The 16,723-nt window shown below is 42.3% G+C and overlaps 1 protein-coding gene across 1 annotated transcript in view; it reads right to left on the bottom strand.

Annotated features, from left to right (window-relative positions):
- Window positions 1-406: 406 nt before the first annotated feature.
- Window positions 407-16,723, bottom strand: part of MCOLN2 (mucolipin TRP cation channel 2) — a 46,391-nt gene continuing 30,074 nt past the window's right edge. Inside the window, exons 9-14 of the mRNA XM_077771040.1 lie at window positions 16,572-16,721; window positions 14,877-14,978; window positions 14,648-14,770; window positions 5,969-6,175; window positions 3,926-4,047; window positions 407-1,271 (exon numbers count right to left, since the gene is read on the bottom strand). Coding sequence (XP_077627166.1) covers window positions 1,235-1,271; window positions 3,926-4,047; window positions 5,969-6,175; window positions 14,648-14,770; window positions 14,877-14,978; window positions 16,572-16,721 — 741 coding nt within the window. The 3' untranslated portion in view covers window positions 407-1,234. The remainder of the gene's footprint in view (window positions 1,272-3,925; window positions 4,048-5,968; window positions 6,176-14,647; window positions 14,771-14,876; window positions 14,979-16,571; window positions 16,722-16,723) is intronic.

A 16,723-nucleotide genomic window follows, 5' to 3' on the forward strand; every position in this document is an offset into this window, starting at 1 on the left:
TGGTTTTCCTGGCCTAAATTTGGTGTGGGCACATGAAGGCAGTGTGGGGACAAGGAGAGAGGAAAGCGGTATGAGAAAGAAATTCTGGTAGGGGCTTGACAGGGAGGGGCAGGGAAAACAGAGTGAGAACCTCGGAATGAGGGTCCTGGAGCTTGATTCCAGTTCTGTTCTCTAATAAATTTAAAATAGTTGACCCCTACGACAGCTCAAGTACAAAATAAATCCATACAGGAAGTGATCTTAATCTCAAGTCATTATTATAAATATTTATTGAATAACTTCTATATACTAACCCCTAGATCTCCTTCACTGCTTTCAAGAAAGTGAGAAGTCCCTTCCGGAGACCAGATAGGTAATAGAGAAATGATCTGAATTTTGCACTAGGTAGATATTAAGAAATACTACATTTAAAAAAGCAGCAGCTCCATTTATTGTGATAAAAATAAATTTATTTGGGAAAAAATATCATCTTTCCTTGCTTGACAAAGGCAAATTGCCACCATAGTGGAGTTCAGTTGTTAAAATGAGTGACCACTGCTAGTGTTCCCTTCCATGTTGTGTGTGTACAATCAACAATTTGCACAAGTGACAAGGTGTCCAGATGACTGTTTCCAATTCATCCCACTGACCATGTCAACAGTTGCTTCCTGTCATGCTGGAAACAAACAAACAAGCAAGCAAACACAGGAGAACAGGCCAACATCTTTTTGTTGACTTAAGTGTGTTCTTCAAATGGCTTAATAGTTAGTTCTCCAGCTTGGAATTTCTAATTCAGTATTGCACCCAACTTCATTTCTCTGTGCACCATGAATTAACAAACAAACATCTTCTCATCCAAGAATCACTTTCAAAACAAACCCTTATTGGATGATAAACACATATCTTTCAGTGCAGAGCTTTAAGTGCCATTGTTCTGGCACACGTTGAAATGTGATTTTTTTTGCCCCCATCTCAACATCGTGATGTCATAAATGGAAAGTCCAGTGCAGAATTTCATTATCACTGCTCCACTGCACTAATGCCCAGTAGCTGACTGTGGTCGATGCTTCATCATCCACGTTTATAAAAGGAACTTTGGAATCTCCGTTGTGTCCAACCCGCTAACTGTCCTTTTTCCTGTTCCACATTAAATAAGTCAGTATTTTTGGAAATGCTAGTCCGAGCTGTTTGGAGCTCCTCTTCATTATCACTGGGTAAAGAGGCTTGAAATTTGATTATCTTTAGCAGAAGGATTTTAGTTAATAAGTAGCGAGTGGTCATCACTTTCTTTCCTGTATCAGAAAGGGGGAGGAGGAAAGAGAAAACACTGATTTCAAACTCTGTGGGATGGAATAGGAATACTCTGTAGTCTAGGCATGCACAGATCATAGACATGCTGAGTGCGACATATAAGAGGAAGAAAAGATAAGAAGGGCAATGTACATTATTTTTGGTGTGACTAGATGCTTTTGGCAATTCTGAGGAGCTGTCCGTGTCCTGGGACCCTGTGTCTCTTTTCATTGACAAATCTATGGCTTTGCCATACTGCTACAATTGGCTGCTCAATGGCTACAACAGGTTTTCTCCTTTGCTGCAGTGGAGAAGGGGAAAGGTGAACGCTGCATCTGTCCAACCAGGTACATCTTTCCAAAGGAGCACATCCCATGAGAACTGGAAGAGGTTTCAGAGGTCATCTGTTGCACCCTGATGGCACTGGAAGGACCAAGAGATTAAGGAGAGGCCATGGGACACATTCAGTAACCAGTAGGGTCCAAAACAGAAAGCCAGCTGTTCTGATGATCAGTCTAGAGAGTCTGCCAATAATTTGAAGGAAAGTCAGTCTATGGTGGTTGCTGGACTGCTTGACTAAAAAAGAGTGACCCATATCTGTGCTCTGCAGGAGGCGGAGCTGTGACAGTTGGGGCTGTCAGTCATAGGCACCAGAAAGGGGACCCAGGCACCAATATTTGCGATGCCCTTATTCCCCACATTCCCTCAGTGAGGTCCTTCTCTAACATTTACTCTCCCTTTATGGCCTTCCTCTATTTCTACCATTCTTAGGTTCCTAACTTTTAGACACATCCAGGTGTACTTTTTGATGGAGTCAAAGCCATCATTTATTCTAGGGCCCCAGGACAATCCATTTTCCTGCATCAGTCCTGTGACCTTTATTTACTCTCTGTAGGGTTCATCCCAATTGGCCTCGGATCCAGGCTTTGATCTGATTAGTCACCTAAAACTTCTCCAGCTGACCTCACCCATGACCATCTTCAGTAACAATCACTTCCGTTTTTGTTTTTGATAGCCTTTTTCAAAACTTTCAACATTTCAGTTGTTCACCGGACTTCCTTGGCAGACTCCCTCAGTCCACTGAATTCTTTCATTTGTCATATTGAGCAGACCCTCCTGTGAACCAGGCGTCTTGTCAACAGCCCCTAGCATGCCATATAGTGGCCCGTCTGCTGAGATGGCTACTTCTTCCCAGCTCTCAGACCCAATCTGACCAAGACATTTTCTAGTCCCTCCCTTAAACCTTTTACTCATTCCATGTGGCTGCACAAGAAAACATTTAACATCTTCCTGTGGCTTTTGTGATGCACACCAAAGTCCAAAAATCAAATACCAAAAACTTATCGGTTACTCTCCAGAGTTCACAATTACATTCTCTGATGATTACTTTTTCCTTACAGTGAAATACACATTAGAAAAAACAACTTTGAGAGACTTTCCTTATACAAGGTGCCTTGTAGGAAGCCACTGCCTATTAAGAAAATTAATTTCCCTTTATCCCAGCTTCCATGGCAATGATTTAATGCTCTGGGAGGAAGAAATGTGATTTTTAAAAACTTAACTTTTCTCAGAAGACCTCATTTCATATTTACCAGACATTCTTTGGAAATGCTCAGTCATATCATTTCAAATCCCAAGATGCGGTATGAATTGATTAACAGAAAATACATCCTGTGGTTTAAAGTAGCAATTATGTTCTTCCATCTTCCTTCAGGAATTTGATTTAGAGATTTCTTCTCGAAAAACATGGGTAGGGGATATTTTTAGTTAACAGCTCCACCTCTGACTTCAGAGGAAAATAAATATGGGTACAATTAAGAAAACTATCCTCATGTGACCCCTACTCTAGTTCCCCAAACCACTATGCGGATGCTTTGCCACTGAGGTGTAGACCATTTGCATAAGTGTCCTGCTGAATGCAAGCAAAGCACAGTTGGTCCATGCAGAGCTCCTGATGTGTGTTCCCAACCAAGGCGATACACGGCCTCCTCTCAAGCAGGTTTCCTGCTCTGCTCAAGAAAGGTTGTTTATGGGGCGCCTAGGTGGCTCAGTTGGTTAACTGTCCGACTTCGGCTCAGGTCATGATCTCACGGTTCGTGGGTTTGAGCCCCGCGTCGGGCTCTGTGCTGACAGCTAGCTCAGAGCCTGGAGCCTGTTTCAGATTCTGTGTCTCCCTCTCTCTCTGACCCTCCCCTGCTCATGCGGTCTCTCTCTCTCTCTCTCTCTCAGAAATAAATAAAAAACGTTAAAAAAATTTAAAGAAAAAAAGAAAAGTTGTTTATACCAAATATTGTGGAAAGGGAAAGGCCTTTGACATTCCCAGAGCTCTACTCCTAAAAATAAATGTTTTGGCCTCTTACTTTGGCCACCTCAGAGTTCACCTTCTTGACACGAGGGACATAACTCATGCCTTCTCATTAAGGTCTCATAATATTCCCTAGAGATTTCAACCACGTCATGTAGCTTTCTACCCTGTTTTATAAGAAACAATTCATTTCTAAAGCCAGTTTTGTGGGAGGAAAGAAAATGAAAGATGAATTATTCCCCACAATAAGCTGATTTCTGAGCAGAGAGTAAACCTTGGAAGAACTCTATGTTAAGGCCAAAGAGAAGCTCACCTCAGGAGCATGGAGACCTGATTAAACACGATACTGACCTCCTCAGGCAGCAGATGCAGGGCAAGAAGGGTGAGGCCTCTTTCTGATACTTGTCTTTGCTACTACATTCCTTCAGGAATTCCTGAAGATCCGTTTCAGGAAACCCATTCTGTTGGTATTTCTTTAAAAAGCACATAATGTTGTTACCTTATTTATAGAGCGTGAGAAATGGCTCCCTTTGTCAACACATCAAACCCACCTTTGCTAAAATAAAACTCTCCCACATTGCTAGCTCAGATCCAAGAACTGATATTAACAGTGAGGCATCAATCTGTCAGTCCTAGAAACCTAAGCCAGGGCCACCATGGGAATGGAAAACAATCCAAAAATCCCAGAAAGCAAGCCATGGCTGGGCAAGGGAGGGTGGGTTAATAAAGGGAATGAAGGAAGTAGTCAAAAGTCTAAAATTTTAATGCTAACCATAAGACCAGATAAGACCTCACCTTTTCCCTCACAATGTAGAAGCACAGAGGGAAGTAACCCCTATTTCCTTTACTTTTTAAAAAAAACTTTATTTATTTATTTACTTACTTCTTTATTTTGAGAGACAGAGAGAGCACAAGTGGGGGAGGTATAGGGAGGGGGATGGAGAGACAGAATCCCAAGCAGGCTTAGTGCTGACAGCATAGAGCCCAACACGGGGCTCAAACTCAGAAACCGAGAGATCACGACCTGAGCTGAGATCAAGAATCCAACACTTAACCAACTGAGCCACCCAGACACCCTATTTTCTCTACTTTTATAGAAGTTGGTCACTTAGTGGGGCAGAAGGCAGAGGGGTCTTCCCACTCAGCTCATGCTTACTGAAGTCACAGAGGCGTGGCTCACTCACTGGGGCAGGGGTCCTGCTACGTCAAAGATGGGAACTCCCAGGGCAGGAGTGTGCAGTTCCCGTCTCCCCGCCCCGCCCTGTGTCTACAGCCAACCAACTATTCCCACGTGAGCGCTCAGCTTGCCATACACAGAGTGCTCAGAAGTATTGCCAATAGACTGTCTTCTTCCAAGTTAGTCTGGGAAGGGCTTAGGAAGAAGACAAAACCCCAGGGCACTGACACGACCCATCCCCCCACCAAGCACAACCATCTGCTATGGAGGTGCAGCCACACGAGGCAGCACAGGGCTCCCTTCAAGCTACAACTCAGTTAAACAGATCCAGTCTGAAAGGATACAGAACCCACCGGTGGCTGAGGAAGCTAGGAAGCTCAGCAGCCACACACACACACAAGCCTTAGCTTTCATGATTTAAAGGAAATGTGCACCACACAAATGGGTGTGTCATGCACTGTAGAGGTGTGTCCATATCTGGACAGGCTGTCACGATGGCAGTCACCCCTTATCATTCAAACTTATTGTTCAAAAGCTCAAGTCCCGGGACAGCCAGGTACACCTGCCACTCCCCACAGTGACAGCCCAACTACATGACTTTCCATACTTGGCCCATCCTGACCCACTTCTCTCTCTCTTCCAGCACACTTCCAAACCCATCCACCCTTGTCATGGTGACAGGGACAATTAACTTCCAGGAGCATCTAGATAGCTCAGCCAGTTAAGCTTCTGACTTCAGCTCAGGTCATGATCTCACAGTTCGTGAGCTGGAGCTCCACATTGGGCTTTCTGCTGTCAGCACAGAACCTGCTTCAGATCCTCTGTCCACACTCTGTGTGCCCCTCCTGCCTTGTGCTCTCTCTGTGTCTCTCTGAAAGAAATAAACTTTAAAAAATAAAATAAAATTGGGGCACCTGTGTGACTCAGTCGATAAAGCGTCTGACTTCAGCTCAGGTCATGATCTCATGGTTCATGAGTTCAAGCCCTGCATTGGGCTCTGTGCTGACAGTTCAGACCCAGGAGCCTGCTTCAGTTTCTGTGTCTCCCTCTCTCAATCTGCCCCTCCACACCCCCCCCCATTCTCTCTCAAAAATAAATAAAACATTAAAAAAATAAAAAATAAAATTAACTTCTAACACCTAAAAAGTGTAACATTTTCCTATGTTCCAATCCATACAGAATTGGTAGTCATTTTTTGGGTAGGAAATATTACTTACCTTAATGGTGTCATAAGAATCTGTAATAAGTGCAATGAACAGGCTGAGGATCATATATATGAAAAGACTGATGAAGGAATATAAATACAGGCGACTGAAGAGCCACACCAAGATGCTCTTCTGCTGTATCTGAGCAAAGGTCGCAAACATGTCATCGCCATTGACCAGAGAAAACAGACACTCGGCAACTGTGTTCAGATCTTCAAACTGGGGGGGGGGAATCAAAAATTTTTAAGAGATAATATCCAAAAAAGCAGAGAAGTATCTAGTTAGCTTATTTTGTTGCTGCTGTTGTCACTATCATTAAGAGACACTCATTTTATTTTTTAAAATTTGTTTATTTAAATTCAACTTAGTTAACATACAGTGAAGTATCAGTTTCAGGAGTAGAACCCAGCGATTCATCACTTACATACAATACCCAGTGCTCAGCCAACAAGTGTCCTCCTTAATGTCCATCACCATTTAGCCCATCCCCCTCCCAACTCCCTAGCAATGCTCAGTTTGTTCTCTGTATTTAAGAGTTTCTTATGGTTTGCCTCCCTCTTTTTATCTTATTTTTCCTTCCCTTCCCTTATGTTCATCTATTTAGGTTCTTAAATTCCACATGAGTGAAATCATACAATATCTGTCTTTCTCTGTCTTATTTCACTTAGCATAATACACTCTAGTTCCATCCACATTGTGCACATAGCAAGATTTCATTCTTTTTAATCAGAGTAATACTCCATTGTATATATATATACCACATCTTCTTTATCCATTCATCTGTCAATGGACATTTGGGCTCCTTCCATAATATGGCTATTGTTGATAGTGCTAATAAACATTGGGGTGTAAGTGCCCCTTTGGGTCAGCATTTTTGTATCCCTTGGATAAATACTTAGTGATGCTATTGCTGGGTTGTAGGGTAATTCTAGTTTTAATTTTTTGAGGAACCTCCACACTGTTTTCCAGAATAGCTGCACCAGTTTGCATTCCCACCAACAGTGCAAGAGGGTTCCCATTTCTCTACATCCTCACCAACATCTGTTGTTGCCTGAGTTGTTAATTTTAGCCATTTTAACAGGCGTGAGGTGGTATCTATGGTTTTGATTTGTATTTCCCTGATGATGAGTGATGTTGAGCATCTTTCATGTGTCTGTCAGTCATCTGGATGTCTTCTTTGGAAAAGTGTCTATTCATGTCTTAAGGCCCATTTCTTCACTGAATTATTTGATTTTTGGTGTTGAGTTGAATAAGTTCTTTACAGATTTTGGATACTAACCCTTTATCCAATAAATAAGTCCATTTTAAAATATCTAGAATATACTACAATAAGAAAACATTATTCAAAATTCTAGTCAATGCTTATAACCTTAGTATTTCTCTCACTTTTTTTCCTTTGCAATTTTTATATATTTGTGGTCATCTCATCTAAGAATTTTGGATTCTGATTTTTTTCTACTTAACATTTCTTATGTTATTCACACTTAGAAAGCATTATTTTTATGTACTAGGTCACCCTTGGATATCAAATTTAACTATTTCCTTGTCACTCGACATCCACTAATGTTTGCTTATTATAAAGGACAATGTAATAAACATTTCTTAGCATAATGTCTTTTTCCTGGTATTGGTTCTAAGTGATGAACGTTTTTAAGGCTACAATCTGCCAAACCACTTTCTGAAAGAACTGTGTATTTTAAAACCAGTAAGATGAAAGTGGCTGAGACCTAGCATGGGCTCAAGAAAGTTTTGCCACATGGTAGCCTTTCTAACCACAGGTCCCAGTAATTTTAGCACATTTAAAAACAAAGATTATCAAGGGTGGGAAGAGTCAAAAGATGAAGGACCATGGCTCATGCCTTCGAAGGACTCCCATGCTAACAGTGGACAGGCCAAGATATGCAACGGCCTGTGGTAGAGATGGATTGGGCTGTGTAAGGAAAGCGACCCTCAGATCTAGGGCTTGCAGGCTGAGAAGCTTACCAATGAGAGGAGAAAGGGGAGTATTTCTCAGCAGACATAGGGGAAACCTGTGCTCTGCTGGGAAGTGGCTGGAGAGGTGTGTCTGCGTCACACTGCAACAGCCTCCTTAGGTCTTAAACACACTTCAAACTCCTACAGGTCATAACTCCAAATGAGTAAAAAACTTCATCCAGAAGAGTGCACAAGCTGATCTGTGTTTGTTAAAGGTAACTATGGCCCATGGAAGATCGCCTAGAATGAGATAAGCCTAGGGGTAGGGAGGCCAGTGAGAGGTGAGTGTGGGAGCCCAGGTTGCAAGGAATCCAGGGGAGACTGGAAAGAGGAGGAAACGGAGATGAAAATAACTCTGGGAAGGGACACCTAAGGGACTCAGTTTTAGATGAGGCGAGTCTGAGGTGCCAGAGAGAAATGCTGATATTAGGCAGTTAGTTGGAGGCGTACACCCGGAGTTCAGGAGCTGAGCGTGTGCAGAGTGGATCCCCACTGACAGCCCTCCTGGCTTTAAGTGATTAACAACCTATTGCCAAAGCAACTAACAACAGCAGGTGCATAATAAACAAACGTCTCTAGGGCCAGAGGGTTAAACGTTAGTGGGACGTAAAAGCTTCTATCTAAAGAACAATAATGACCCAATAGGCAAAAGACAATACAGTTTTCAAAAACACAGATGGAACAAGTTAGTGTAGAGTTTTGAACCAAATACTGTCCTTAGCATGAGGGGCACATGTCCACTGAGTCAATGTGGCTCTAGGGACAGCCCAGTCCCTGATGAATGTCTACAGGACACCTCGACTCAGAGGTCCAGGTCCTACTTCACATGCCACAAAGTAAAACCTCCCACCCCCTAACCCAGAAATTGTCCTTTTCTTCCAAATTCCCTATTTCTGTCAATGACTCCAGGCCCAAAGAAACAATCACTCCAAAATCATCACATGCTTAAAACTATGTATTGAATTGATTAGTCTTTCCTTCTTTTCAATCTTCTAAGGTCTGTCTGCCCCTATGATGTTTTTCTGATCCACTCTGATGTCAACACTTATACCCAAATTATTAGGAAAACTTCCAAGCAAGTCTTCTTTACTCCTTCAGTCCAAACTTCAGTAAAACCTAAACTTCATAGAATATAGGCTTCAGGTCATTTCTCTTGCTTAAGAATATACAAAGTCAGGGGGCTTGGTCAGCTGAGAGTCCGACTTCAGCTCAGGTCACGATCTTGTGGTTGGTGGGTTTGAGCCTCGTGTCAGACTCTGTGCTGCCAGCTCAGAGCCTGGAGCCTGCTTCGGATTCTGGGTCTTCCTCTCTCTCTGCCCCTCCCCCACTCGTGCTCTGTTTCTCTCTCTCAAAAATAAACATTAAAAAAAAAAAAAGACTATACAAAGTGGGATGCAAAGTAAAAATCCAAACCAAAAAGGTTGGGATAAGTTTCTTCTTCACGCGGTCTCTTGCCCTCTCCTCACTGTCAATCTTAGCATCCTGTGCCTGTCTGCTCCCACACACCAGGCCCATTTCTTTCTCTCTTCCTCAGGGATGTGTCCTCTTCACCTGATGTGATGTCCTCCTCCACTTCCTTCTTCCCCCTCCCTGTCCCTGTGTCCCATTAAGCCCACGTTGAAGGGCTATTTCAAAGTTTACTTCAAGACCGACTGCCCTGGTGGATCTAGTCCTTTCCCTGTTCTCTGTATCAGGAAGAACCACAGAGTAAATTACTAGCTTGTCCCCTAATTGGTTGCATACACTTCTCCATGCCCCAACTTGATAACACACACCATGTCCTAACCTCCCTGCTCCATGACCGAATCCACAGGGCAAAATAGTGAAGACTGTAACCAAGGCAGAGTACACAAACGTAGCCCAAACAGAGATCGTGCCCATGCCTTTACCGCATCACCAACAATTCTGAAAAACTCTGAAGTTGCTCTCCACAGAGATCTGGAGGGAACATCTACTTGAGCAAATCACTTAACAATACAGAGATTACTTAACAGTAAGATGGGCAGTTCTCAGAGTCAATATTTTCCATCCTTACCACCAGCCTTAAGACAATGAAATTGAAGCTGGTTTCTATGGATGTGAATTACAACTCTGCCAGAACCATTAATAATTCTTTTGGAATCTGGTCAATTCTCTTCTTTAGTTTCGAGGACCCATAACAGTCTGTGCTTCAGGTTCCAAAACTGCAAATAGTTAGTGGGTACATTCTCAAATTCATCCCTGTGTCTCTGGTGCAGGCTCTAGTATCAGCCTAGACATAATATCTGCCTCAGTATTAATGTCATTCACAACCATTACACCTCCCTCTCCTCAATGCACATAAGATTTATTTTAACCCACCAAACATTTAAAAGAGACCAAATAAAATAAGTAGTACACATCCTGCCATTTTGTACCTCGAGAAGTGGCTGTGAACCACTCTCAGTTTCAGTGGCCAAAATCCATAGTAGAAGTGAACTTCAATAACATCCAAGGTAAGGAGAAGAAGATCCTAATGTGCTTCCAGTCTAGAAGGACTACATTTATAGGAAATTACTTTGGTTCCTATGAGCTTGTAAGCTCCTCCCTATAAAGCACGTGCTACCGTCTGTTTTTTGTTCATCAAAAAACTAGCTGAGCCTCTACCGTGTTCTACACACCCTGCTAGACATGGGGAATGCAAAAAGCAACAAGCCACAGTCATTGCCCTCCAACAATTAAGTCTAGAAGAAGCTGACAATGTTTGATACACAGTAGACACTTAATAAATATTAAATGGTTATTTCCATAAAGAGGCCCCCCCTCCCAGGTTCTATGGGACCATGGTGTGAATTGTTTCACATGGAGCATTTGTTCCACAAATGATCACTTTGTCATTGAGCCACAAAGAACTTTCGTTTGAATGAAACATAACCTACAGTGGCTTATTGCAGAGAAGGACATAAAAAATTGCTTCAAGACTCTTACTGAGAACCCCATGCAACATTCAGGTGGAATGTTTTAACTGGCTAACAGTTGTTTTGAATAAGAGAGGTGCTTGGCTAAAGCCAGAAGACTTAAAAGACTGAAGATGTCATATGGGTTCCATGGAAATTCTACCCAGGGCATCAGCCAAGTCCAGCATTTTTTCAAGGCCTTGGTCTTCTCATTTGTAAAATGGGGACAATGCAATGTAAGACTGATTTATTCTTTGTGGTGAAAAAGTCCTATGGAAATGTAAGAGCCACATTAGTGTAATGTTCTTCCAAACCTCATCTTGAATTATTAAACATCAACAGTCTCTGGTCCTCTGTGCCCAGACATTTTGAAAGGGCACTGTGCCAAAGTCCATTAGTGATGGAATCAACATTGGCAGGAACTCATATCTTTACTCTCTTTCAGTTGAACCACTGAAATCCAATGTCTAATAGGAAAACAGGAAGCTAAAATATGGGAGTCCTGCTGCCAATCAAAGAGCTGTGTAAAAGTCTAGTTCTCCTGATACCTCTTTGCAGTGTTCTGTTTGTTTGTTTAAAGGAAAAGTTAGCTTCCACACCCAAGGTTGCTGTGATTTTAGAAATCTAGAAAATGCTTGTTGTGGTGCCCAGCTTTTCAACACTTCAGGTAGTTCTCAAGGTCTTCTGATTCAACAGATGCTGACAGAATCTGAAAATTCTGACCGGTTTAGATTAATTTGCAGGAGAGGGGTCCAGCGGGCAGTAAACATTTTGAACTTCAGATTCGAAGAAGAAGCAGCACAATAGAGAAGAAAAACACAAAAGTCCAGAACCAGACTGAAGGTTTTCTCCCTCCAATGACTAATGCCTTCACTGAATTAATTCCACTATGTGTTTCCCCAGTATATCAGTCTGGCTAGAGATGAAAGATAGATGTCATAAACAGACCTACTATGTCACCCTAGAGACAGCCCTCATCCGCCAGCTCCTCTGGGGGAGAAATGGATGGCTGACATTAAGAGGGAGATACAAGTCAAGAGGTGCAAGGTACAATATAGCAGACATTAGCTACATGTGACCACCGGCATCTGATATACAGCTGGTCCAAACTGAGATGTGCTGTCAAGATAAAATACACACCAGATTTCAAAGTACCGAAAAAAAAAAAAAAGGAATGTAGAATATTTCAGTTTTATACTGAATACATGCTAAAGTAATATTTTGTATATAGTGGGTTAAATAAATAGATGATTAAAACCAATTCATCTGTTTTTTTTTTTTAAATGTGGTTACTAGAAAATTTGGAAGTACACATGTGGCTCTCATTTGGAGCTCTCATATTTTTATGGGACAGTGCAAGTCCAGAGAATCCCACTCTCACCTGGATGCTTTAAAAGGTCAGATCCAAACATACGAAAACACACTCAGACTCACAAAACAAACATCATTTTCTTCAAGGTGACCTTGACACATTGAGGGAAGTAAGAGTGATGAGGCAGCTCTCCTCCCACAGTTGATCTATTCATGGGCCAAACTAAAATGCTCTTCTATAATGATGTGCTTTAGAGGACACCAAGAAAAGCCCTCCAGAGCACTGGTCAAAGCATGTGGATTGACTTCACACAAACCTGGGTGTGAATCCTATCTGCCATTTACTAGCTGTGTAACCTGGAGAAAATTATCTAACATCTTAAGATCCCATTTTTAAGTAAAAGAAATGTAGTATTTCCCCCACAGGGCTGCTGGGATGGTTGACATAGCAAGAGGTAAAGAACTTGGGCACTGTATCTATCTAACGTATAAGGCTTGGGAATGGTAGCTATTTTAGTAAAATTCAAGCAATATTATCTGAGCACCTTCCAGAATAATGATGGGGTAGGGGAAATGGAGGGCAAAGGAGAAAGAAACACTCATCCTGAGGCCTTGAGCCAGTGAACTGCAGCAGAAATTCTTAGGCTCAGTATTTATTCCACACAGTACAACATTGCCCCCTAGTGACAGGAATGTGGAGAAGCATGCAGAGCAGGAAGTAAGGAAGGAAGAAAAACGTAAATTTTCCTGAGCATTAAGACAGTAAGTACTCCAGATCAGAGAGAGTATATCAAAGAACGATTTTTCCTCATGAGTCACCTTTAAAGCAGTGGCATGGAATTGGAAGCGCAATAAGATTATCAGAATTTACTATTAACCCAGGAATTGTCACTTTGTTCATTACACAGTTTCTCAAAAAGGAAAACAGTCCTTCTCTCTGGACGTATAAAATGTGACACTTAAAGAGGAGAAAGCTTGCTTGTGTGTCAAGTTACTAGGATTTATGTTAGTATGAGAACACAAGAAGTTGGAACTTTGTGGACTCCTTTTTGTGAGTAGTTTGCAAACCAGATTTGATCGTATGTTTTGTTTAATACAACTATCAAGGTCAAAACTTAAGGCTGAGCTGTTCAATAAGCTTTAACACAGTCCTCTGCATTTCTACCTCTTTTCTCCTTGCAGAGAATGTAAGCCAAGAAAACTGAAGCCTGGGCTATAGAGACTAAATAAGAGAAGATAGTACCTAACACACAAGAATCAAGTAATAGCTGCTATTCTTTTTCATTGTGTTCTTTCTACTGTTCCAAGTGCCAGAGACCATGGAAGAAAAACTGTAAGATGCAATAATTCCTTTTACTTATTTTGGTATGAAGTCAAGGCCTGCCTAATTTCATTTCCTGAGGCATCTACCCATCACATTTACTGTTTTAAAAGAAGAACATCTGAACATAACTTTGGTGTCCCCAAAATGCTGCTGCTGACTGAAGCCCGGTGTTAGTTTAGAATCCAGATACTAATCTTTAATACGGCACTAAGATGACACTGTAATCAAAACCACCTACAAAGACAAGATGTGTTATCATTTTAATCATAAACCCAAGATGGTCATTCTGGGCAGCCTCTGTCCACCTTCCTTCTCCTCAATGAATCAGACTTTCCTCATTTACTTTTCATTTTTATTGTAGTGACCTCATGTCCAAATATTTCTCATTTGATGATTGGCTGTGTTAATACGTGCCCCTTGTGTCCCCCAATGTTTATAGCAGCACTTTCAACAATAGCCAATCATGGGAAGAGCCTAAATGTCCATCAACTGACAAATGGATCAAGAAGATGTGATCTATATATACAATGGAATACTACACAGCAATGAGAAAGAATGAAATCGGGCCATGTGTAGCAACATGGATGGAACTTGAGGGTGTTATGCTAAGTGAAATAAGTCAGGCAGAGAAGGACAGATACCATATGTTTTCACTCATATGTGGAACAGGAAAAACTTAACAGAAGACCAGAAGACCTGGGGGAAGTGGAAGGGGAAAAAATAAGGACAGGGTGGGAGGTAAACCATAAGAGACTCTTAAATATTGAGAACAAACTGAGGGTTGATTGGGGTGGGGGAGAGGGGAAAAGGAGTGATGGGCATGGAGGAGGGCACTTCTTGGGATGAGCACTGGGTGTTATATGGAAACCAACTTGACAATAAACTATAAAAGAAAAAAAGGAAAAAAAAAACCTAGAAAAACAAATATGTGCCCCCTGAAGCCAGCCCACCTGAGAGAATTGTACCCTCTAGTTACAGTTCTATAGTGCTTATTTCAGTATCCTGAAGTCGCTTCGGTACCCTGAGGAAGGAAAGAAAGCCAGTGCAGAGGTCTCACTGAGGTCGAGGGTAGGTGCTAGCACTGGGTAGAAAGCAGGGCAGTGCTGGGACCCACTTGTAAGGGTCCCATGTGCTTAACCCACAGAAGGAAGAATTAGTGCTACGCACCTTGTCGTGATACGGTCCTAGGACGATCCAGCCACAGAATGTGTAGCCCAGATAGATCATCCCTGCACAAGCGCAGAAGCGAAGAACTTTGGGCAGCGAGGCTTGCATTGTTAAAATGAGCACCTGAAATAAAAATCAACAGAAGGAGGAGAATTTAAAAGTAGCTTACTGGCACCCAAAGAAGGAAGGAGTCTCAATCCTAGTGCCCTACGCAATGCCACATCCTTACATTATATGCTTGGAAGTAACCCAGGTATCTGATGACGCCAACCCAGACAAAGAGCGTAGATGTTCCGAGCAAAATGCTGCACAGGTCGTAATTGGTGAGATTCTAAGGAATGAAAAAATAGACATGAGTAAAACACTCCACTCTGCTCAGCATATTAACCTCACTTTAAATTGACTGGAAAAGAATGGACTGCCTGCCTCTCTATACGTGATACTAAGAGCCTGTAAACTGAAGAAGAAAATAGCACAATTCCAAGTGTATTTCTCATCTCCTTTTAGTATTTGAATTGTTTGAACTGAGTTTCTGTTCAAACGGTATCCTGAAATAGGAATTGCCTTTACTACTGACCTTGGCATTAAAGAGTATAAGGTAATGGTGTTTGTTAAATATCAGACAATACCAGTCAGCTATTTTTGAAAGAAAGCTCCAACATGATTTGCTAACGCACTTGTTTCTGTCAAGGACTTCTAGGTCTAATTGAGGAGACAAAGACACAAACACAGTTCTAATTTAATATGCTAAGTGCAAAGATAGCCACAATGCCCGGCATGTCACATAGGGCTCTCCATAGTGTGACTGCAGAATGGAGCTTGGCCTGGAGGGCACGCTGGGAGAGGAGGCTGCAGGTCAATGGACAAAGGCTGAACAAAGGCACAGGCCAAGAGGCAGCAGGATGTCCCAGAGATGAGTACTGATGGGTCCGGAAGACCTAGGGCAGGGAGGGAGGCAGAGTGAAATGATGAGGACCCCAGACGCCATCGTGCTGAAGAGAGGCCACTTCATCCCAACTGGGACCCTGTAAGAAAGAGAGGATTTGGACACTTCTGGACAAATTAGTTTGACAGTGGTGTGGATAGATCTGAGGATTATAAGGAGAAGGTAGGAAAACCAATGATGAGACTGCTGTAGGGGTGCCTGGGTGGCTTAGTCAGTTGAGCATCCAACTCCTGATTTCAGCTCAGGTCATGATCTCACAGTTCGTGAGTTCAAGACACACATCAGGATCTGCACTGATAGCGTAGGGCCTGCTTGGGATTTTCTTCCTCTCTTCTCTCTGCCCCTCCTTGCCCACCAAATAAATAAACAAACATTAAAAAAAAAAAAAAAAAAAAAAAGAGGAATGTTCTGTAGTAGTACAGGCCTGAGAGGAAGGTAGCATGAAGGAAGCCAGAATAGTCAGGGTAGAGACGAGGGAGGCACTTCAGGTGGTCAGGAGATCTGCTGACTCACAGCATGGAGGGAGAAGAGCCAGATTAAGGAGGGATTAAGATGTAGTCATGAGATTAAATCAAGATGTCAGGTGCCTAGCGGTCACTCAGTATTCCTGCTCTCGCTCCCTTCCAAGCGTGCCCATCAGTCATGGATAGTCACCACTGGCTCTTGCCATGACTGGTTCATGGGCCAGCTGCAACTTTAAAAAAAAAAAAACAAAAAACGAAGCCCACCCAAACAGGCAATTTTCTCAAACTTCAGTTCCTACTGTGAAGATGCTGAGTTTCCCAGGGGATAGTCCTAGGAATATCATCTTTCACAAAACAACAGCTTCCTTACTTTCCCTTGATGAGGATCAAGTCAGAGGAAGCTTCAGTTTTACGGACGACTCAAAGTCATCTCCATAAGGATTTTATACCTCAAGTTGCCTGGGGTCCCCCAGAAGAATAGAAAGAGCAGAACATAGAATGGGTTGCCCCTCACCTTTGCTTTAATTTCCATTTTTAATATGGATCCAATTATTGTCATTAGGTCGCTGATAATCACCAGGACATACCATCCATTGATGAACTCCCACTGGTCGGTGCTACACACATGTCGCTTGTACTTCTCCAGGAAGAAACTGAGAAATCTCT

Source organism: Crocuta crocuta, unplaced genomic scaffold, assembly GCF_008692635.1.
Source record: "Crocuta crocuta isolate KB4526 unplaced genomic scaffold, BGI_CrCroc_1.0 scaffold125, whole genome shotgun sequence".
Taxonomy (NCBI): Eukaryota; Metazoa; Chordata; class Mammalia; order Carnivora; family Hyaenidae; genus Crocuta; species Crocuta crocuta.